This window comes from Rhea pennata, chromosome 3 (assembly GCF_028389875.1).
Source record: "Rhea pennata isolate bPtePen1 chromosome 3, bPtePen1.pri, whole genome shotgun sequence".
Lineage (NCBI taxonomy): Eukaryota > Metazoa > Chordata > Aves > Rheiformes > Rheidae > Rhea > Rhea pennata.
This window is the reverse complement of record NC_084665.1, coordinates 45,056,384-45,080,531: the sequence shown is the minus strand read 5'-3', so window position 1 is coordinate 45,080,531 and position 24,148 is coordinate 45,056,384. Positions and strand designations below refer to the sequence as shown.

The window sequence follows — 24,148 nt, the reverse complement described above, 5'->3', positions numbered from 1 at the left end:
TTTGATAGTCTGTATTTTCTAAGGGCACTAACCACAGGTAGCTGTGTCCCAGGCAACACTCACCTGAGTGGTGCTGACGCAGCCTCACAAACATCTAGCGAAGCCAGAATCAGCATGATTCAGGCAGAACTGAGTACTGCCCTGAGGAAACGGGTGAGCTTAACCTTGCTGAAGTAAACCCCCAAAATCAAGAACTCCCTGTCAGGAATGGCACAGCTTTGCAAGGCAAGTATGTCACATTTAGCAATTCCTGCCCAAACTTTAAAATCAGCACAGCATCAAAGTTGGAGTGGGAGGAGAGAAGAGTAGAGCAACATGGCCAGGCTTTCACAATAAGAAAGCAAATATTCAGTAGGCAGCTTGTACCAAGCAGTCTTGAATTTTAATTACCCTCTTTTTCTGAGGATTGGACTGTATGGATTGTATGTCAGAAGCACGAGTTCTACCAGCTGAGAGTATTAGCCAGGTGGCTCCTCTAAACTTGCAAGGTAAAAACAGCCAATCTGCTGGTTTTGCATGTAGGGCTTAGAGATAGCAGCCCACATTTGAGAGCACTGCTGCAACTCTGGATAATAGGCTCTGTCCTGATGTTCCGTTCTAGTAGATCTGTAATGCCCTCGCTGTGGAAAATGGGCAGGAATACCTCTCCAAGTGGGAATACACAAACTCTGTCCACTCTCTATCTCATCCTTGGGTTTGGAGATATCCATGAGCAAGCGTCTGTCCTCTGCAACTCCTGCTCAGTGGTCAGTTCCTCAGAGAAAAGTACCAATGGGGGCTAGCTGAGAACAGCTCTTGCAACACTTTGCTATATTATGTGGAGGCCAAACCATTCTCCAACTGATATATATTCACCCTTTCCACAGGCAGACTCAACAGATACTGGGCTCAGCAAAGGAACTAATCAGTCAACAGACTCCTAAGGAAGAGAGTCCTTTGGTGAGTAGTCAGGGTTTTGTTGTTGTTTCTTGTTAGAATAACTGCCTAAATAATATAGTTAACCAGCAAAGAGGGAAAGGATAGATAATGATGAAGCACACACGCACGTAAAATTAACTTTTGGTTCTATAATGTTTTAAGCTAAGCCTGCCCTCAGTCACTCTCATTTTAGAAAATAGAAAATAAACGTAGTTAGCTGTGGGATAGAGTCATGAATTAACCTAGCCTCTTCTGTCTCCCATTTTTGTGACAGCACAGATTTTGGTGACTGCAATCTCCTGTGCAAAAGCTAAGACCATAATACAGTGCACAGATCCTTAGGCTCACTTAATCTTAGTTAAACTGACAGAAAGAATGAAAGATGTGTCAAGGGTAACGCACACCAGGCCTGCTGGAGACGTTGCCGCATGGTACCAAATGAAGAGCTCCTCAGCCTTATCAGATTTCTTTGGTAAAGATTCTGCACATTCCTAAGGAGAGGCTCATGACCAGGCAATTGGATAACCCAGAGCTTTGGGAAAGGATATAGAACAGGCCTAAATATCTTTGATCAGTCAAAAAAAAAGTTCCCCAAAATTTTCTCAAGTGGTATGCTGCTGAAAGGAGGTGACTGAGTTAGGAGTTAAGAATCCTTCCACAACAGAAATACTGATCAGATAACCTATCCAATATTGCATTTTAAAAACAGTGTCAAGTTAAGGATTTTTTAAAAAAGCTTTCTTATCAGTATTGCTAATGCCAGCAGAGTATTAAAATAAAGACTGAGTGCATTTTGCAATATGCTTGGTTTTGCATCTGCTTGAGCAGGTGGTAACTAACTTGTTTGGAATAGATATTAATTGTATATTTTCTCAGTGATTTTCAACCTATGATCTCTCTTGGAATTTTGCAGACTATTTTTAAGGGGTCCAGAAAAGAAACAAGCATGTTATCACCAGCTGTAAATTTACTGTGCAGGGATTTGCACTGGAAGTTTGCAGAAGTCCATAAACCTAAAAAGACTGGAAGTCACTAGGCCAAAGTACCACCAGTTTGCTTTATAAACCCCACAGAGGGTTACAAACACTGCAAAACAGGAGCAGCACTGTGATCTAATTGACACTGTTTCTGGGTTGAGTGTAGTAGTCTATAAAATAAAAAGCCAGTATTTCACTATCTAGACTTGCAATATAAAAGCACCATTAACAAAAGAGAATTAAAAGATTATGTTTTCTGTGTTAGTTCATGCAAGGAGATTATAAGACCAAATAAGAAAATGAAAAAGCACATACTGGAATTTTCTCAAAAGTAGAACAAAAGCTGTGACCTCTTTAATGCATTAAATGAATGAATACATTAAAACTTCCTCCCCTCACCCCCAAAAGTCCCTATGGGAAGCAACATTCTGCCATCTAGTGGGATTTAGACCAAATCTCAACTGCATATTCCCACTAGACACTACAGACACACTACAGCCCACCTCTACTCGCTTATGTTTAGCTTATGGCACAGGATTCTTGGATTCCATCTTGCTCCCTACTTCAAACCCCTCTTCTACTGCAGGAAGTCTTTGCAGATGATCTGTTAGTCCTGCCCGGTTTAGTGGCAGAGAGAATTTTGCATATTCAGAAGGGGACTGTTCAAAAACTCCATCAGGACTTGTAGAGTGGCCAGATTACCACTGACCACATAGGCAGTTCCAGTTCACCAGGGCAGGCTCAGAAACAGAGAAAAACAGGGGCAAATGCTAGAGGTTGGTGGGGGAAAACATTTTAGTCCTTGAGCCAGGAAGCACTGGGAAGATAAAAAGGCAAAAGACCTCCTGCAGAGGTTGGGCTGTTTTGGTGACAGTGGAGGGGAAGGGGAAGAGTGCAGGGGTTGAGGGTAGTTGCTTTTTGGTTTATCCATTAAACTCATATTTCTTCTTGGCTTCTGAGTTTATGGGAAAGATCAGGGAAATGATCCTCACAAGTATGACTTGGTAATGCTGGAACAGCAAAGCCAAAATAGGGTTCCAAGACGGATGAAAAATCTATTTGCCAAGCAGCCAGCAATTTTATTTTGATGTGCTGCATAGCTACAGAAACAGTGTATGCAGACGACACTTTAATACAAACAATCTGGTTTGCTAACAGTATTTTGCAACCACAGCTATACAGCAAGCCTAATACAGATTTCAGTGCAACCTTTTAATCTTTGCCCTTTATTGGTTATTTTATCTTTACAGCGATAGGAGAGAACATATAATGCATAACTGCAATATTAAAATTGGTTTAAGTGTTACAAATGACTTATATGCCTGAATATCAAGAACAAACCTATATAAAAGCCCTCTGAGAGCTTTCATTATTGCCTCACAGCCACAAAAGGTGAATGAGTAACATTCGCATAAGGAGTTTTCATTATCAGAAAAAGTAAAGTTCATTGGCCAATCCTCAAATAATTAACAAATCTTTCCACTACAAATGCAGTGAAGAGTGACCTTTTCCAACAAAACTTAACCTGTTTTTCTCCCTTTCAAGGCATTCCTTGGAAAAATTGGATCAACTCTGTGCACTGACAGACCTTTTTCTTGTATGAGTCAACATGGAAAGGAATCTTAAGAATGTTTTGGTCATCTCTTTTGGATTTTTACTTCTCTTTACTGCTTATGGAGGGCTACAGAGTTTACAGGTAAGTGGAGCATCTGCCTCCAGTTGGCCAGACAGTTAGCCTAGAAGGGCATCGGCATCAGGCCAACTGCTGCTGTGAAATATGAAAGTCTTTCCATGGTTTCTGTGAAGAAGGCACAGGCATTCTTTTTTTTTTCTTTTTTTTTTTTTTAATGAGCTAGGTAAAGATATCAGCTTGGCAAAGGTTCATATCATTCACCCAAACTCCATAGCATCTACTAAATGTTTTATTCTAGTAGTTCTCAAAATAGTTTGAATATTCATGCCAAACCATTTTTTCCATCCTCAAAAGCTGTATGAACGAAAATTAAATTTCTGTGAATTTTTCTCATGAGAAAATATTCCAAAAAGGAAAACATATTCCACTTCAGAAAAGGCTTCTTCTGAATGTTTCTAAATCTCTATAGCTTTATTGTTATTATATAGCAATGTAAAATAATAAAAATGTATGTACAATGCACTAAACAGTGTACATATAAAATAATGCAATAATTCCTGATCTCATGATATAGCACAACAACCAAAGTATTATTTTACAAAAACTGACAGTTGTCACATGTACAGACTTTAACATCTTAAAACCCAGTAGGAGAGATGAGTTTCTAAAATGACTTGAACACTCAGAGCTGGCTTGTTTAGCACAGCCAAAAAAAAAAAACAACCAAACAAACAAAATAGATGATATTATTGACATTTTAATGTAGATAAACACAAGAAGGAAATTTTCAGGCTAGAAGGCTGTGCTGGCTCAATAACAGAGAAACAGATATAAGCTGTCCATGAGCTAGTTTAAGCGGGATACTAAAACATGACCCTGAGCATTTGGGTCCAATTTTGACCATGACCAGTTTTGCAACTGATGTAAGAATCTGTATGCTTTAAAGGTAGGTCTGGATAAGTTCATTAACACTTCTTTTTTATAAAATGATACACTTGTCTGCAATAACAGGGGCTAACCCCATTTCACAAGGAGGTCCTGTGCAGTCCTGTACCCCTGTTTTCCTTTCCTAGATCAGTTTCTGCTTACTAACACTGTCAGATTCCAAGCTCAGGGCAATTCTGCAAAAACAATCCCAAAAATGGATAGAGATGTTATGAGCCGGGCAGACTCACGAGGGGAGCTGTCAAACACAAGAAGCCGTGGGTCAATCACGCCATCTGAAACTACGCACCGTTCCAGGCACAGTCCTGGAACATAGTCTCCCCCACCGCAGCGGGAGGGAGGTATGCAGACTCAGAGAAGAACCCCCTCCTGTCTCCATTTTGTCCTGGTGGTTAAGGAGGACTTGCTGAGACACAATCAAAAGTGGGTTATTTTATTTTATTGCAGACTGCAGGAGAAACATTTAAACTATGTATAATCTATTTTAACGTCCGACTCCCCGCCAAAGAATCCTGGTAACAATTAAGCTAATCTTATGATTTTGGAAGCCTAGCTCCCAATTTTTAGAAGCTGTAGCTGACAAAAGCATGTGCTTCATATCTATGTCTGAAATAAGACCTCTGTCATCAGGAAGTTTCTCTGCATGTTTACAAAACAGCTATTTCAGTTCCCAAGTATATTGACGCAAGAATTGCTTTACAGAGAAAATTACTTCCTCACTCTACTGCTCTGATGCTTGCTTCCCACTGCGGGAGCTGTGTGGCTGCTGATGTGTCTCTGCTCCACTGGACCATGGCAAACATCAAGGTGCTCAGCAGATTGCAGTGATGCTACTGGCAGCCATAGTCTCCTCCAGGGCTCTCCAGTGTCATCTCCCAGCACCAACCCTTCCTTCAGGAACCTTGATGTTAGCTTTTGAAACAAACAGGAAAATGTTGATAAGAAGCATTTTGATCTTCTCATTTTTACTTTCACATTATCAAGATAATATGAGAAATAATTTGAATATAAAAATATAAAATCACAGAATCACAGAACAGTTGAGGTTGGAAGGGACCTCTAGAGACCTCATCTAACCCTCTTCCTCAAGCACAGTCAGTTAGAGCAGGTTATCCAGAACTGAATCCAGTTGGATTTTGAATATATCTGAGGATGGAGATACCACAACTTCTCTGAGCAACCTGGTTCAGTATTTAACCACCCTCACAGTAAAGAAATGTTTTTTTGCATTCGAGTGGGATTTCCTGTGTTTCAGTTTGTGCCTATTGTCTCTTACCCCACCACTGGGCACGACTAAGAAGAGTCTGGTTTCAGCTTCTTTACACTCTCCCAGCAGAAATTTATACACACTGATCAGATCCTACCTTAGCCTTCTCTTCTCCAGGTCGAACAGTTCCAGTTATCTCAGCTTCTTCTCATGCAGCCCTTCACTGGACTCACTCCAGTAAATCCATGTCTTTCTTGTACTGGGGAGCCCAGAATTGGACACAACTCCAGATGTGATTAGATCAAGTTAGGTCAGTAAAATTTTGTTCCTCGCTTGTGAAAATGTGTGTGCTTCAACTGTTTTCAAATACAGAGGGCCACTACGAGCATATTAGTTTTTTTGGACCTTGGCCTCTGAATTTAGAAGTGATCAGACCTGTTAAAAGTAAAGACTCTTTCACTGTTGCTGAGTCAGCCCTCGCAATATAGGTCTAAGTATATTCTTACTTGAGACAAAAAAGGAAGACCAAGAAAAGAGATTATTCTTCACTCAGCTTGCTCTCAAAGAGAATTTCAAATTAATTAAACCAAATAATCTAAAATGTGACTTACCAAAACTTTGAATCTGAGCCCCAAATTCACAGTCCTCACTTGGAGCTGAATCAGATTTTCAGAAATGGGCTATCGTGGTGAGAAAAACCATAAATCTGTAATCAGACTGTTTTGGGGAAAGAAGATAGTAATACCCAGGCTCAGTTTCTGTGTCTCTTTCTACCTGAAGCCAGTCTCCATACACAATAGTAACATATGTTTGTGGTAAAGTCTGTATGAACCATTGTTTTTGTCTATGCAGAGCAGTCTCCACTCAGAAGAAGGCCTGGGTGTTGCTTCCCTGAGTGTTATCTATGCTGCTCTTATCTTCTCATCCATGTTCCTCCCTCCAATCCTCATCAAGAAGCTGGGTTGCAAGTGGACCATCGCAAGCTCTATGTGCTGCTACATCACGTTCTCCTTAGGCAACTTCTACGCTAGCTGGTACTAGTGTTCAGTTTAAATACTTGAACTCTTGTATGTTATGTTCAGACTAAATAACCATCAGGGTGAAGTCCTATTTCTACCCAATTTGTACCCTACTTCCATGTTGTGGATTTTAAAGTTGGATGCTACCCCAAAGGTATTACCTGCAAGAAACAGGGATAAATCTGGTACCAGGTGGAGTAGAGAGATGAAAAGGTGCAAAGAGCCAGAACGAACGTGCATCCATCCCCCCATCCATCTGAAGCTGCTTTTCTAACTTGTGTACGTAGCAATTTCCCTTCAGAAAAAAGAAGGAAAGAAAGAAAGAAGAAAATCGGAAGTTTCATTTAAAATCCAAATGCCTTTTAAGTCTATTTTGGAAAGATAGAAGTCTAGTCTAGTCTAATCTTTCAGCTAGTGCCTCTGGGAGCACAGGCAGAACTGTGCTCCTGCCTTGCGCTTTCTGAGGCGGAAGGACAATGCAGTTATGCTCTTTAGTGAGAGGGGGATGTAATTCTGCAGAGGAATATTGTGATCTATGTCTTCTCAGAGGCAGATGCAATCTAGTTTTCAATTAGAAGGGGATAGGGCACATGAGCACAGACCTAGCCAGTCCCTGGACACTGCTGCAAGTGCTCTCAGACCCTAAGTTTCACAAGGTTCTTTTCATTCTTTGTTTCATGTAATAGATTTGCTGAATCACATAAAGGATAAATCTATTTCTTTGATGTCTTTTTTTTTACCTTCTGGATCTTTGGGCAGATGATTATTATGCTAAGGGATGATAAATGTGCTAAATAGTGTTCTTTTTTGGCAGGTACACACTGATCCCTACCTCTGTGATCCTGGGCTTAGGAGGAGCACCGCTCTGGTCCGCCAAATGCACTTACCTCACCATTGCTGGCATTTCATATGCTGAGAAAGCAGGAAAAATTGGAAAAGACATTATCAACCAGTATTTTGGAGTCTTCTTTTTGGTATTCCAGTCCTCTGGAGTCTGGGGAAATCTTATCTCATCCCTAATATTGGTCCAATCTTCCAACAAAGGTAAAATATATTTAGATATCATGGCATTTCTTTCTACTGTATATACCAATTAGCTCTGGATTGTTAAGAAGTACATCTCTATAGCAGAGCTGGTGACCCTCAGTCTCCTTCATAGTCCATGGATACGGGCATCTTTGATGTGACTTAGCTCATCTGAAGGTTCATGTCTGAAATAGTTCAGCTAAATTGCTCTCTTGAAGTGTCTGTTTTCTATCAACTCTACATCAACTATAAAGAGAATTCAGACAACTAGCTCAGAAAAAGAACTGAATTCCTTTTGAATTCCACCCCTATGTGGTAAAACATAGATTGGCTCCTGGCAGAGACAGTCTTTCAGATCTGACTTTTATTTAAAGTGGATTAAAACAAAAGGCAAAACACTGAAGCAGCTGTCTCAGGAAGCTTGTAGTATTTAATTAATTTTCTGTTCAAGGTTAGTCAAACTGATGTTGGTACTTACTAAAATTTAGTGCTTTACAGAACTGTCAAGAAGAAATAGAGCTAGATATTGGCAGCAGCCTACATGCCAAGACTCCTCTGTTGTATTTCAGACTCAGACAACAGATACAGATGTAGCTTGAAGAAATCACTCAACAACACTGCCATAATTTCCCATGCTTGTAATTGGCATAAGCTTTAAAAGAGTGATTATGAAGATAAATTAATACCTGGGCATCAACTAAGAGATTCAAAATGCTGCAGTATTATTATTGTACTGTCTTGCATGCATTCTCTATCCTATCAAAGTCAAAGTAGGATGGAAGCAGAAGAAGGAGCTTTCCATATATAGTGCTACTATAAATAGCAAGAAGTTACCTCTCTCCCTGGCTCAGTTAAACCTGTCCTCTGGAGGGTATTCAGATACATTTTATATTAAGCATAAATATCAGGGTGTTGGCATCAAGTTTTAAACTTTGAATCCTTAGGTTTATGGCAGGGTAGTTGTCATGATACAAGATAATGCCAAGGTGTGATACTTGTGAAGAATCAGGCTTCCTTTAAACCCAACCAACTATAGATGAAAAACCCTCAAAGCCAAATGCTGAAGACTACATGACTACATCAAGTGCAACAGAGCCATGCTGAGCTAATTACTGAACTATACACTGTCTCAGAAGGGACTAGCCATTTTCATTTCATTTTAGGGCAGAGGTAGCCAAGACATAGTGCAGAAGTGAGATCTGCACAGACTGCAACTGTTCTACCCTCCCCTACCTCACAACTCACATCATGTTAATTGATGTTAATAAGAGGATTGAAATCTTCCTTGTCATTCTTGTATATCCCCTCCTAGTTTCATGTCTAAGGATGTACTTGTAAATTCTAAGAAAAGCCTAACTTTTATTTATTCATTATTATTTATTTTGGATATCAGGAAATGCTGATTCTGGGAGGCTTGCAATGAACAGTTCTCAAAACCTAAGGATATATCTGCACAACAGCAGTGGCATGAGCAGTCATACAATAAACTTCCCAACTCTGCCTTGCCAGTGAGGATCAGTTTTAGTCTACTGGGATCTTTCTGGGTACAAGTGAGGGTCTCCAGGGCACTCAGTCTTTTGCCTCAGATACAAGCTTGCACTTGACATATTGCTGGCGTCATATCCACACACAGCAAGGCAAGGTACATCATGAGGTAACACTACAGCAGAAGACAGGAATCAATGTAAATCATGATTTACATCCTTTCTCAGTCATCAGTATTACAGCCATATTTCCAGAAGAGCAGAGCAAACCTTACCTTGTAGCTTTCATATCAGTAATTGCATGTGTACCTTCACCTTCAGATGATTTATGACCAGATTGAAAACTAGTTTTACACTCTTCCATGCTTTATTCATCTTTTGTATGTGACTCAACTTTTGTACGTGGTAACTTTGCTGAAGTTCTATTGTGTGAAGTGCAGTAATAGCCATTAGCCAGAATAAGGTAATGATTTTTTCATCTTTTTCTTCATCTTTTTCAGTTTTATCTGATGTTGAAGCTGTTCATGAAGCTACTGAATAGCTGGTTCATGTCACTGTAACTGGAAGCAGTGAGAAATTCTGTAGAAGTAGTTACACAATAACCGCAACCTAGGTTCATTGTATTGTCCTTTGTTTTGCTTGAACCAAGGACAAATTATGCAATAGACGTTGCTGAAATAACGGGAAGTTTTCTTTTTCTTTCTTTTTTCTTTCTTTTTTTTTTTTTTTTTTTTTTTTTTTTTTTTTTTGATCCTTCTCCAGCACTATACACAGCTTATTCGGGCACACACTTTGGGTTAGCACTTTGTCTCTACAGAAAGAGTGCAGGAGGAAGAGGGCATGATGTCTTATGACACACTGTGTGAATATACATATGGATGCATCTTTGACATGTGCCTAGCACAAGACTGAAGAGATTAGACAAAGCAAAAGTCTTACTCCAAACCCTGCTAAACTGTTTTATTTCCATGTTCTCAAATAGTAATAAAACCAGGAAGAGCAGGTTCTTTGGAAGACTCAATTACAGCTAATTGCAATTTAATTTTATAAAATGAAAAGGTATCTCAAGGTGGTTTCTATTCCTGTAACACATGCAGAAATTACCCGGAGAGGGACGGTGGGCTGTGGCTGTAGAACTCAGGTCCCACTATTCAGGGATATTGTAAACTAAAAGAAATCTGTCCTGCAAGGTATTATGATTAGGAGGTACTGATACATACTGGAACTTTAAATACAGCAAGCTGAAATTGGATTCAGATTTAAGCCTCTGGATTGAGTCTTCTTATAATCATTAAGTGCTCTGTCTTGAGCAGCTGTTTCAGTTAAAGCAAGTTTTCATTCCGGAGTTAAACTTCTTTGGGAGGGATGTGAAGCCATGACCAGCCACTGAATACTAGACTCCCTTCTCTTTACATCCTTGTATGTAGTCTGCACTCATCTGATCTCCTCTCTTCTGCCTTTCTTTTGGTTCTCACTGATTTAGTGGAGATCTCAGATGAAGACCTGGCCTGCTGTGGAGCACATGACTGTACGATGAGTGGTGCCACTAATATCACTGAGTCAGCAGGACCTTCAAAGTCCTTAATCTACACGCTGCTAGGGGTCTACACTGGTAAGTAATCCAAACAATCTTTAATGCATATTACTGATGAGGAACCTGCTATTTGTGAAACTAGGGATGATTTTGCAGACTAACTTTCTAATTTCCTCCTTTAATCTGATTTGCTAAAAGGAAGTAAGATATCCATGAGTTGTAAACAAACTCCTTAAAAAAATCCAGATGCTTTATGCCAGTGCCACATCATTTTTGTCTTAAGATGCATGACATGCTTTTACATTTATTTTTCACCTGGAGTAAAGCAGAAGCCCAGGATGGTGCCCCGCACTGTTTTAGTGTTTCTCTACAAAGTAGACTCAAAAGTATTTCTACACTGCAATTAGAAAATTATAGAACTTTGTCTAGATATACATGAGATGATAGCTTTAAATTCATTATCTTTGTTATCAGTAATAGCAAACAAGTAACTGACAGTAGGTTTCTATTTGCATGCAGAAGTCCATGGTGCTAATAGCAGCCCTGCTAATGGTACCTGAACTGGCTAACTTGTAGCCATCTGGGAATGCCTATATAGTTCCCTCAGAATTGGCGGGAGAATGTCTTAGTATATATAACACAGCTTTATCTCAAGAACTGTACTATAATTTGATTTGGACCTGAACCACAACTCTCAGAACATATAAAAGTTTGGGGGGAGATTTTTGCTTCCCTGATGAGATTTTACAGTTTCAGTCAATTCTCAGCTGTGGTGCTTGAATTATAATACCTTAGTGTGAAGGGTAAAAAGAGAAACACTAGGTGAATTGGCATATCTCTCTTTCATTTAGGTTAGAGAGGAATCAAAGACAGGGAAGGCTGATGCTGTCAAAAACTGGAAAGACAAAAATAGATATATAAAGATACCTTTCAGTGACATTTTGTAACAGTGAGGAAAGTTCAAAATGCATCTGGCTCAATATAAATTCTTCTCTGGATAACTGGGAAGTATCTCACAAGGTGACATGTCACCTTACTGCAGTTAAAATATCTTTGCATTCTCTGTATATAGATGCACTCTTTATGCTGAGATTGATGTGCAGAATTTCTCATATATTCAGACAAAAAATACATGATCTGGTCAGACCCAGCCCTTACCAAACAAGTCAGTCACAGAAAAGCTTCTCTCCTTCCCCAACTTCCATTTCTAATTACTGCAAAAATGCAAAGAATATTCCCCTACTCCCCTTCCAAAGTATGCTGGAGCTAATGCCTTTTTGTTAAGGGCAGGTTTGGCTCACAAGTTCAAATCTAAATTTGTTGACTAACATATATAACACTCCCTTAGGCTTTGCTCATACAAAATGAATGCAACCCTGCTGTCTACTGACCCAGCATCAGTGGGGTCTCATTTTTCTTTTAAGCTCTTAATAAAAGATATGTCTTTTCCTACCTCGAGGGAAACTAAATAGCTAAACATTTCATTCACAGACAGTTTTTAACGTATCTCTTCTATTTAGTTTCTGAATACATATTTGGCACTGTTTTGGTGGACATAATAATAAATAAGTCTTTTGGTTTTAGTTTTCTCAAGAAGTGTGGATGTTTCTATCTGTGTTCATATTAAGCACTCTAAAGCCATATAGTTACCTATCTCCTATAATTACTCTTGATTCACTTGCTGCATGTTAGAATATTTGTTCTGTAGATGTGAATATCCTGCTGTCATCCATAAATATCCTGTAATCAGTCCATGAACACTAGTAAGCACCCTGACAGAGCTGACAATCGTTTACATCACTAATGGTTTACACTCCAGCCATAGTGGAAAACCTGTACTTGGGAGTATATATTCAATTTTAGGAGACATGCATGAGAAAAAAGTAATAAAACAGAACAAAAATTTGAGGCAGTTTACTGTGAATCTGCTAATATATTTGGATATTAAAAGAACATGTCCATACACAGATATTGTACCAAAGGAGCACATTAAACAAGCAATGAGGAGGGAAAGAGGGAACCGGTTCTCCTCTTATCCTGTAAATACATTTGCTTCTATAGATGGATTTCTAGTCAACATCAGTAAGATAGGAGACATAATCACAGCTCGCATTTGATATAAAGCAATCAGTTGCCACTCTGTTGCTGCTTCTTGTGTATTATGAACCACAATTATCTTCTTGACAACATGAACAAAATCCTATTGATTCATTTGAAAACCAAAACAGACCAATACATACACAATAATTTGTTGATTGACTATCCAGTTTACTCTTTTATATACTGTTTCTGCTAGGAAGTTATAGGTTCAAAGCTGTAGTATTGATCTTTATCAAGTAATCCTGAGTTGCTTACTGTCATCTTTAAAATAGTACATATTTCTTACTCAAAGCATTACTAAAAAAAAAATAAAGAAAAGAAAAAAAAGAATCAATATATACTGGGATCCAAGACAGCAGTTCTACTTCTAGCCATTTATTTTACTTTCCATGTATTTGAAGGAAGATCCCCCCTAACCATGAATACTTTGGCACCAAAAGTGAATATTCCTCTCCTGTGTTGATTTAAAGCCTTTTGATAGATCCAAAGGGAGCTCTTTCTGGCCAGCTCCCCATCCCTGGGACCTCTTGACCTGGAAGGGTGAGCCATCACCCTCTGCAGCAGTGCAGCTGGCTTGGTGGCTGTAACAACAGGCAAGTCTCAGTTAAGCAGAAAGGATTTGCGAGGTCTGCAGCTGTATGCAGAAGATGTGAATTTAGATCAGGCCTTCTTGTTTACACAGCAATGGCCTTTACTCTGAAGCGGAATCAAATTCATCTGCCAAAACATCTCATACAGAGCTAAGCACTAAATCAGAACAATAACAGCAGCAAGCAATTTCCCATCATTCGTCTTGCATTCCTCACTTTTTCATGAATTTTTTTGTTTTGTTTTTGCAGCTAGTGGTGTGCTAGCTGTGTTGCTGATTGTTATATTTCTGGACCAGATCAAATCTGACCAAGCAGAGACTGAGAGAGAAATAACAAAGACACCATCCTTTTGGTCTACGTTCCTAGCAACTTTCCAGCAACTTAAAGATAAAAGACAGTGTCTTCTAATCCCTCTGACAGTGTACAGTGGGTTTGAACAGGGATTTCTTGCTGGTGACTACACAAAGGTGTGGATAACAATGACAATGACAATGAGAATGACTGACAAATCTATTTGTGCCTGATGATTGTTCTTTGTGCCTTTGTGTCTTAGTATTGCATCTGATCTATATTCACTTGCTAAATTAAGATACTTTCAATGGCAATTTGTGGTTAGCCAAATTACTGTTTATTTCTACTTGAATGAACTCTGAGTGACATCTTCAAAAAGGAGAGGCCACCAGTAAATATGTTCCTTGGAACAGTCTTAAAAAGAACATTGAGGAGACCTTAACTCATCAGTGGAGGCCACAGCAGAGAGCTACAGGTTCAAGCTCTTCAGTTGGTTATAAATAACAAACTGGGAGAAAAGCCAGAAGTCTGCAAAGCTTTTTTTTAATCTCTCATTCCTCTGATTTCCCCGGAGTTTGTGTAAGTACAAGTCAGCACATATACCACACATTTTATTTTGAAGACCTTTACAATAAGAGGGCAAACTCTCAGAATGGCTGGTCAGAAGCCCTCACCAGTCACAAATGCAGCAGGTTCCAAAACCTGACATATTGAAAAGATCAGAACCACCTCTGCTCCTTCAGTTTCTCTACAAAACCTAGACACACAGCAGGTGTGTTCTCCAGATGTTTGCTGAGAAAGTCTTCAAAGAAAGGAGGCAAACCTCATGAGCTGTTTATTTGACACTTAAGCTTTTTAATCTTAAATATTAGCAGATAGAAGAGTGCATTTACTGCTGTATGTTCTTGTAGGTGAAGTCCTCCTCATTGCCTGCCTGGTAGCTGCTCCATAACAGCTGTAGTGCTGATTGTCAATTCTCATTTTGTGTGCTATAAAGGAGAGGGCAGAGCATCCTTTGTGCCACCACCAGGAGGTTTATTTGCACAGCAAGCAGTGCTCCAACTTCTTTTCCTGCATGTTACTGCTCTGTTTGAAGGCACCAATCTGACTGGGAACTGGGTTAGGAGTAACACTGCTGAAGGCCAGTTATGTCAGTATTCCAGAGAGCTGTCAGCAAACTGTAGCTGTGCTCCTTTGATCATGTCCATGCTGGCTATTTACCAAATACTCTGGCTAAGACCCTTGAACCTTAGCTGCATATTTTCACCAAAGCAAATGTGTCACCGCTGTCTCTTCTTTTCCAGACCTATGTGACCTGTGCCCTGGGGATTCATTATGTTGGCTTTGTGATGATCTGCTTTTCAGCTACAAATTCCCTATGCTCTCTGCTCTTTGGAAAGATCTCTCAGTTCACAGGGAGAAAACTTCTATTTGCAATAGGTATGTAAAGGTCACTTGAAGGATCATCTCAAGTGGTATGTCAAATCCAGTGCACCTGCTTGCATGAAGGACAAAGAGCCATCTTGTTATCAGCTATCAATTAAAACCAAAATGATCTAGAGGCAAGTACGATTCATGAGAAGAGAGGCAGCACAGTTAACTGCTGTATTCAAGTCACTGACTTAAATTACTTTGCTCGTGGTATAGTTCACATATAGGGCACTATCTATTCAGATACGACACTATAGCTCTAAAGCAACTGATGATAAATGATCTTAGAATGTGGATGTTTGTTTATACTTGAGAAGGATTTCTCCATCTGGGTCAAACCTCTTAAAATTTTTGGGGTGAAAACCACAGAGAACCTAATAAGATACACCATTGATTTGAGACTGAAAGTATCAGTGAACTTGGAACTTTCAGTAATCAGTCTGATCATTTCAGGACAAATTTTAGAGGTTGGACTGTGTCATTTTAACTACTTGTTCTATATGGTGAAAAATATGCCTGTGTCAGAATAACTTAAGGTGTCTAATGGCCAATAGTTTTCAGGTTGCCATGAGAAGAGATGTGCATAATTAAGAACATCTTTCTCTCCAGAGCATACAGTTCCAGTGAGTAATTGCAGATAGAAAAATATCAAGAAGTATTTCATTTGTGTTCCACTATCCAAGTTATTCAGTGTAAAATGTACCTTACTTCCATGAAGTCTGTGTGTATCTTTCTGGACATTTCCTCCACAGGGATTTTTAAGAAGAAGAAATTTAGAGCCCTTCCTGCTGCAGTCACTAATTCAGTGTTTCTTATATTTATATGTCTGTCTTTAGCATATGTTTCACTCAAGAAAATCATTATAGATTTAACAACAACCAATAATCCAAGAAGACATAGTTTTAGTAATCCAGGATCTCTGAATCCCTCAATTCTCCTAAACAGGCTTTGAGTGACTAATCTACATTCTGCCTGCAAAAAGACAGACAGAAAGACAGCAGACCCTTTTATATATGCTTTCTTGTCTCCTCTGGCCCTGAAAGGAAATCTGTGGTTAAGGACTATACAAAGAGCAGAGAACAGTTTATCTTTACCCCTGCCACATGCCCCACACTAGGATTCCAGATCTTTTGGCAGCACCTTCTCCTACTCAATGATATTTTGGTTTGGTTGTTCCCAATGGCAGTTCTTGACTTCTAGGATAAAAGCCAATCAGCCGAGAGGATCTCTGAGTTTAGGACAGTGTTCAGCATTATTAATTAAAGACTGTTAAAGAAGAACTGTGTTGTCTTGTGTTTCATGTGATATCAGCTCAGTGAGTGAAAACAGGATTGCTTTGTGTTTTAGTTGAGGCAAGAATCTGAAAGTTTACCCAGGTGTCCTATCTCTCCTGTTTATAATTTGTATTTCTCTTCTTTCTTTCTAAACTGACAGCTACAATTACGAACATTGCCAGTATAATAGCACTACTGCTGTGGAAACCTCATCCTAAACAGCTGGTTGTGTTTTTCATATTCCCTGCTCTTTGGGGCATAGCCGATGCCGTTTGGCAGACACAAACTAATGGTAAGTCCTGGTGACAGTGAAATGAATTCTTTTGAGATATAAAAACCTGCATGTTCTTATTTATAAGCAACCTGGTTTAGAACATACGGGCATAAAAATTATAACAGGTTTAAGATGGAATATGAAAGAAATATGGTAGCTCACTAGACAGTAAAACAAATAAGAAAACAGACTGGTAATAAATAGCTAGAATGCTTATGAACACAATTCTTTCCAAGTTGTAGAAAGAACATCCTGGAAGATGATAACAGATTCAGAATAAATTTTCTGGAGGAGTGTGGGTTTTTCATAGAAAACTGCACAGTTCAGAAGAGTGATATATTTAGCCTGTCTGTTGTAATAAAGGAAAGTACGCTGACAAAAAAAAAGCTCTGCAACAATAGAAGTAATCATAAAGAAATTAAAAGAGAAAACCGTTGAGAGCAACATTATTCAACCAAATAAATCCATGATGCATGCAGTTCTCATTTGTTCCATTTCAGAAAACATACAATCAAACATGATAAGGTACAAGAAGGCAGTAAAAATGAGTAAAGTCATGGGAGACTTTCACATGAAGAAAGACTAAACATACTAGGATATTCTGTCCTGGACAAGTGATAACTAAGGGAGGCTGTCAGTAAGAGCATAAATAGTATGAGGAAGTGAATAGAGGATGATTTATTCGCTATTCTCATAATAATAGAACTAGTGGCACCAAATGACGTTATCGGGTAGCAAGCTTAATACAAAACAAAGGAAATACTTTTTCACAATTCAATGCCAAAGGGTTTACGAAACCAACAAATTTAAATGGCTTTAAAGTGGAATTACATCACTTCAGTGAGGAAATGTTCTTGGGAGCTATTAAGCGAGAGAGTCCAGAGGAATTCTCCTACTCAGGAAGTCCCTACTTCTTGATTTTCAGAATCAGGAGGGCATTGGAGGGGAAAGAGCATTCTGTACTTGTATCATTTCTTGCACTTTTATCCTGAGAGTCAGTTACTGGAAGGATAAGGTTGGGCTTCTTGTCTGAGGCATTACATCTGTCTGTAGTTTTCTTTTGTCTGTTTTGTGATTATATATGACAGTTCAGATAATGAGCTGATACAGATTCACTTCTGTAAGGGATTCTTTAAACTTATAGCTCACTCAAAACTAGCAGAAGTTCTTTTATAGAGAGACTGCAGTACATATGACTTGAAGACAGATTCTAAAATGCTAGAAAGGGTAAGAAAGAGCAATAGTCTCCTGTGAATTGAATTCCAGTCTAGTAATGATTGTCAGTGAGAGTGTTTTTAGCTCAATGCCATAATCTGTGTCAGTAAGACACAGTTAAATGCTTTCCCATCTGCTCACATGTTTTGCTGCCTTATTTCATGAATAATTTTTTCCTTCATCTCCAATTCAGATTTAGTTGATACCATAGGAATATGCATTTGACAGAACTAGCTGACCTGGGCCCACATCAGGGTGTGTGACTGGGCCTCCCTTCTCCTTATCCCTCTAGTTTAGATGACTTTGTCCCCTGGGTGAATTAACGTGTTCCTCCTAGAGAGTCAAAGGGAAAATGCCATGGTCCTTTGCCTGGTGCTTACAAGCAATTTTATTCCCCGCATATGTATAGTCTCACCTCTACAAACAGGAAAGTGAACAGTTAGACTTCTCTGTCCCTCTGGCAGCTCCAGATCATATCCCTTAGAGGAGAGCAAGTATGCATATCACAGAATCACAGAATCAGTAAGATTGGAAAGGACCTCTGGAGATCATCTAGTGCAAACCCCCCTCCCCCCTCCCAGTCAAGCAGGGTCACCAAGAGCATCTTAGACAGGGTTGCATCCAGGCAGGCCTTGAATTTCTCCAGAGAAGGAGACTCCACAACCTCTCTGGGCAACCTGGTCCAGTGCTCCGTCACTCTCACAGGGAAGAAATTCCCCCTCACATTCAGGCTGAACTTCCTGTGCTTCAGTTTCTGCCCATTGCTTCTTGCCTTGTCACATGGCACTACTGAAAAGAGTTTGTCCTCATCCCCTTGACAGCCTCCCTTCAGATATCAAGCAACACCTTCTCATTTTCTCTCATCTCAACACACAGCCTTTTGCCTTTAGTACAATTTTAAATCAGTAGCTCTCATTATTCAGTTTTTGGAAAGATAGTATCAGTGATGATTTGCCCTCTGAACTAAAGCGATTCATTCATTTCTTGCCTGTTCAGCCAACAGTCTCCCTGACTGTTCATCAAGCTTTTTCCCAAAACTCTTCTGAGAGACATAGCTCAGAGTCATTGGAGCAACTCTGCTGCTTCTCTCTTTCCCTACAAGCCTTGCCCTTCAACATTTGACCCCTTTGGGAAGAACATCTTCTCACTGAGAACCTTGCACACCTGATGAAGGGGGACCTGGAGCTGTTGCTAGGAAAAGTGGTTAGGCATAGAAGACCTAATGGTCATAGAATGAGGCTGTGAAATGCTTTTAGTTCCTCCTGAAGAGATAGATGATGAACATCGCTTTGTGTTTACATAATGGCTAATGAGCTTTGCAGTGCTGTGGCAAGACTGACCTCTGTTACAGTACTGTATTGTCCCAAATTCCTGGAAGATACCTGTGACAATTTCACATCTTGTGGGTAGCTAGAAAAAAGGAAAAAAAAAAAAAAAAAAGAAAAAGAAAAAGAAAAAGCCTTTCTCTTTGCACAACATTTCCCTGCTCTGGAGTTCCCAGTAAAAAAAAAAAACGCACAGGTCACACTGAATTATTGAGTAATGAACTTAGTCCTTAACAGAAAGATGCTGTGACATTATTCCTCAATGCTACATCCCAGAACAGGAGCTTCACTTTGTTATGCCCATTTAGGACTAAATCTCTTCTTCCCTTCATCAGTTTTATACAGGGGTAAGAGCATTAATATCAGGTGAGAAAATCACAACTCCAAAGACTGTGAGACTAAGATCTCTAAAATAGTAGCTGTGAGGCTGAGGCCTGTGGTCCTTCTTTTGGCAAGTTCCCATGAATGCCCCTTCAGTCCCAATAGACTGAATAAAAACATCAAAATTATGCCCCATAATTAAAGCATTTTAGAGTAATCAGAAATGGTTTGCTCTGGTCTATGGTAGATAATTAGTACTGGAGTCCCCACTAGAGGATACATAAGCTCACACTAGATGAGCCACTTCATCTTATAAAGGTTTCCTAGTATGTTTGTGTATGTGTGCGTGCACTCTCATTTATTTCCAATGGAACACATCTCATTTCAGAGTGCATAGTACCTTCTCTTATCTAAACTGAACACAGCTGCTACTATTACTTGGTAATAACTGCACTGTGTACATTAGAATTGTGTCGCAGAAGACTACCAGGTAGACCATAATAAAATAAAGTTCTTTCCAGCCTGACAAGCTTCTTTAGAAAGATTATGAATCAGTCTGAAAAGTTTATAGAACTGGATGCAAATGATTTCCTGCAGTTCTGTTTTATACCTACATGCCTACAAGTACCAGGGGAAGGTGAGGAAGGTGGAGGAGCAGGAAAGCAGAGGCAGGGGTAAGCAGAGGGATTTATTTCCATGAAATTGAAGGTCTGTCACTGCCAGCAAGAATTCAGACTTCATAGCCTCTCTGCTCAGTCCTGCAGGTCCTCCTGAAGCTTCAGCCAGGCAGCTTGTGCCAAACACTGTACTCAGCAGCATTTGTTATATGGACAAAGGTTTATATCTGAGGGAGAGAAACTACTGTTTTCCTATGTGACTGCTAACTAATACCACATATGCATCCTGGAAACCAGAACTTTTCTGCCAAGCCAGCTCTTCCCACAGCTTAACTTCAAACCTGATCCCCACTTGATTCCCTCATTGTTTTAACTAAAAAAGAAGGCTTCAAAATAGCAAAAGAAAAAAAGCTACCAGCTAAAATCCAGAATCTTTATACTTAGGAATGTCATGGCATCAGAAACCATCCTATACAAGACTTCCTTCACTAATCTGCTATTTTCATGTTGTAAAAATCCTTTTTCAGAAGAAAACACAGGGCTTATCAGCAAAGTCTCTGCTATGAACAGATTGTACAACAGCTCATTTATTAGGCAAAACAATGAAGGATTCTCAAATAACTTGCTGTACACTACACTTAGTGAGGTTAATGAACTAAGTAGATCTTGTGATACATTCACCCAGGTTTTCCATCATGTCTGCTCACCTACTAAATTGAAACATTCAGTAAATGTCATCTTGTAGTCATCAGGAAGCAGTGAGTTTTTACATACACATCATGGCTTCCCCTTCATAACAAAGCTGAAAGGTTACTTGAATCTACCCACACTTCTAGAGAACTTTGTACTCCTCTGCCTCTTTTGGCTGAATGTGCATATTTTAAACAGATGTGTTGTTAGGTACAAAAGTGGATGAAAAGGGTCAAGGTTCTTTGTATTGCTCCCCCTCCCTCCTTGCACACCACAGCTGAATCAGTGGAACCTGACCCTTTTCATCCACTTTTGTACAGGCTCAGCACCCAGAGGAAAGTAGATGCTCTTCCTTGTTCTGTGTCCCTGACCAGTCAGATATGGAGGCTGAGATCCCTTCCTGAATCCCAGTAATGGGTGTGTAGCTGACTGAACTGAGCTAAGGGATTTCCAGTCAACGCAAATGACATAGGCTGATTGATTTAACTCTGTGCAATCAAATAAGTCTTTATCGGCAAGCAAGTTACCCAGTTGCTGTCCATAGGTTTGGTATGCATCAAGGATATCATTTTTGTCAGCAGAAAATTTGAAAATTGGATTATCTCTGAGAAGCAAGTCTCCTTCATATGTTAAATATGAGGAAAGTTGCAGCTATGTATTTTATTTTCCAGGACTCTGTGATTCAAGTGTTTTGGATCCGTTTATTTGTTTCATATAACATAGCTAGTATGAATAGCACAAGTTGCTACCACTGGCAACACTGAAAATCTTACCTGGGAGTTTCCAAAGGGCAAGTTCTGATGAAAACAAGGTATTTTATGTAAAAAGTCTCTGCATGTTCTTAGGTTGGGCAAATGGGATGTTAGAATACTCCATCTTTCCACTATATGATTATTTTTTTTCTCAAAACAAAAGAAATGGTTTGAGAAAAAGCACATAGTGTATGCAGGGTCCATGCATGTTCCCCCACAGAAGTGGGGAAGGATGCCAGCAGGGAGTTTTTTATGGGTCCTTGATCCTTTCTACCCCAAAATGGTAATAGCAGCTTGGTTCCTAATGCCCCTATCCTCTGTTCTTTGAAAGTGTGCAAGGATTTGGTCAAGACTTCTCAGGCTCCATGTAGCTGTACATGGAGACCCTACTGTATAGAGTGCCATTTCTGTCCATTTTTTCTTCCTCCTTATTTACATTCTCACTGGTCAGTGTGAGAGCCTTCCTGTTTGGGGCTGATAGTTTGAAAAATAAACTTCTTGCCACCTCACTTCAACAGAAAAGGTTCTTTCTTCCTTCTTGCTGTTTTTGTTTCTTTTTTCTCCAGTATTCTATATTTTGTCATTTTTGCTCTGTTGTTTAACTTCTTCTAACTTTTTGTATGAGTATAAAATGTTCTAAGATAAAACTTATATTCTCCTTGATCTGACATTTATGCAGGACAGTTTATTTCACCATCGTAGTCTATCCCATAACATCCTCCTAAATAAGCTCAGGAAGTGTAGTTTAGATGAGTGGACAGTGAGGTGGATTGAGAACTGGCTGAAAGGCAGAGCTCAGAGGGTCGTTGTCAGTGGTGTGGAGTCCAGTTGGAGACCTGTGGCTAGTGGCGTCCCCCAGGGCTCAGGACTGGGTCCCATCCTGTGCAACTTCTTCATCAGTGACCTGGATGAGAGGATGGAGTGCCTCCTCAGCAAGTTTGCTGATGATACCAAGCTGGGAGGAATGGCTGACACACCGGAGGGCTGTGCCATTCAGAGAGACCTGGACAGGCTGGAGAGCTGGGCGGAGAGGAACCTCCTGAGGTTCAACGAGGGCAAGTGCAGAGTCCTGCAGCTAGGGAGAAATAACCCTAGGCACCAGCACAAGCTGTGGGCTGACCTGCTGGAGAGCAGCTCTGCAGAGAAGGACCTGGGAGTGCTGGTGGATGACAGGTTGACCATGAGCCAGCAATGTGCCCTTGTGACCAAAAAAGCCAATGGTATTGGCTGGGTGCATTAGGAAGAGTGTTGCCAGCAGGTCGAGGGAGGTGATCCTGCCCCTCTCCTCAGCCCTGGGGAGGCCTCCTCTTGAGTACTGTGTCTAGTTCTGGGCTCTCCAGGACAAGAGGCAACGGGCAGAAATTGAAGCACAGGAAGTTCAGCCTGAACGTGAGGGGGAATTTCTTCCCTGTGAGAGTGACGGAGCACTGGACCAGGTTGCCCAGAGAGGTTGTGGAGTCTCCTTCTCTGGAGAAATTCAAGGCCTGCCTGGATGCAACCCTGTCTAGCATGCTCTAGGTGAACCTGCTTGAGCAGGGGGGTTGGGCTAGATGATCTCCAGAGGTCCCTTCCAACCTTACTGATTCTATAATTCTATGATTCTGTTTACACCATTGCAGAAAATACATGGTTTCAGACTTAACCATCACAAGCCTTGTCTCTCCTTACTCATAGGACTCTACGGTGTTTTATTTGAGAAACACAAGGAGGCTGCCTTTGCAAATTACCGCCTTTGGGAATCAGTTGGATTTGTCATTGCTTTTGGTTATAGCACTTTCTTGCAAGTCTACATCAAACTGTACATTCTATTGGCCGTGCTTGTGGTGTCCATGGTGATGTACGGAGTAGTGGAATACATAGAAGTCAAAAGCTCTCCTGGGACACCTACTACACCTACTACTGAAAAGGAAAAAGTAGGATCTCTTACTCAGGAAACACGCATGTAATCCAACAGGGTCAGAGTGATGCACGCACCGCAAGCTGGCTAGCTCCTACAGACAGTGTTTCCAGTGGTGCTCTGAAGTGTGCTGCCTGTTTCCAGAAAGAGAGTAAAGGAACAGATTTCAAGCTCTGAGTAATATAAAAGTCTTAGGAGTAAAAAGTCCTTTCGACATCTCAGCTTAATAAGGGAAGATTATCTGACTTCATCCTTTCATACAGATAACCAACTCAATTTTGTCTCTTTTTTAACTAATAAAATCCTAATAAAGACTTTTAAAATCCTTACGTTCTTGTATCTGTGGATCAGAAATGGCAAACTAGTTTTAGAACCAAACATGAAAAGCACACAAGCAACATCAGAAGACAGCAACTAGGATTGCTGAGCCGTTTACAGAGAACACACACCATAGTATGGAATCACTACTTATAAAGATTTGTATTGTTCTCATCCTGCATTTTTAACGCTTACTGTATATAACATCGTGGAATGGACTGGCTGTATCTACAGATTGTATCCAAACATCATAAAATCCACTAACTGAGGAATCCACCACTTGTTTTAGTTCATCAGAAAACAATGTTTT

The 24,148-nt window shown here is 40.0% G+C and overlaps 1 protein-coding gene across 1 annotated transcript; it reads left to right on the top strand.

The window, feature by feature from the left end:
• Positions 1 to 3,504: 3,504 nt before the first annotated feature.
• UNC93A (unc-93 homolog A) lies at positions 3,505 to 23,569 on the top strand. The gene is made up of 8 exons (XM_062573661.1): positions 3,505 to 3,591; positions 6,533 to 6,714; positions 7,514 to 7,743; positions 10,693 to 10,821; positions 13,683 to 13,900; positions 15,029 to 15,164; positions 16,590 to 16,721; positions 23,298 to 23,569. The coding sequence occupies exons 1-8, from the start codon at positions 3,505 to 3,507 to the stop codon at positions 23,567 to 23,569; spliced, it is 1,386 nt and encodes a 461-aa protein (XP_062429645.1).
• The last annotated feature ends 579 nt before the right edge of the window (positions 23,570 to 24,148 follow it).

Bases quoted from the DNA above. Each gene is read 5' to 3' on its own strand.
- UNC93A (XM_062573661.1), top strand. From the start codon at position 3,505: ATGGAAAGGAATCTTAAGAATGTTTTGGTCATCTCTTTTGGATTTTTA. The intron at 6,715-7,513 runs GTACTAGTGTTC...CTTTTTTGGCAG, and splicing joins GGCAACTTCTACGCTAGCTG to GTACACACTGATCCCTACCT. The intron at 10,822-13,682 runs GTAAGTAATCCA...TTGTTTTTGCAG, and splicing joins GCTGCTAGGGGTCTACACTG to CTAGTGGTGTGCTAGCTGTG.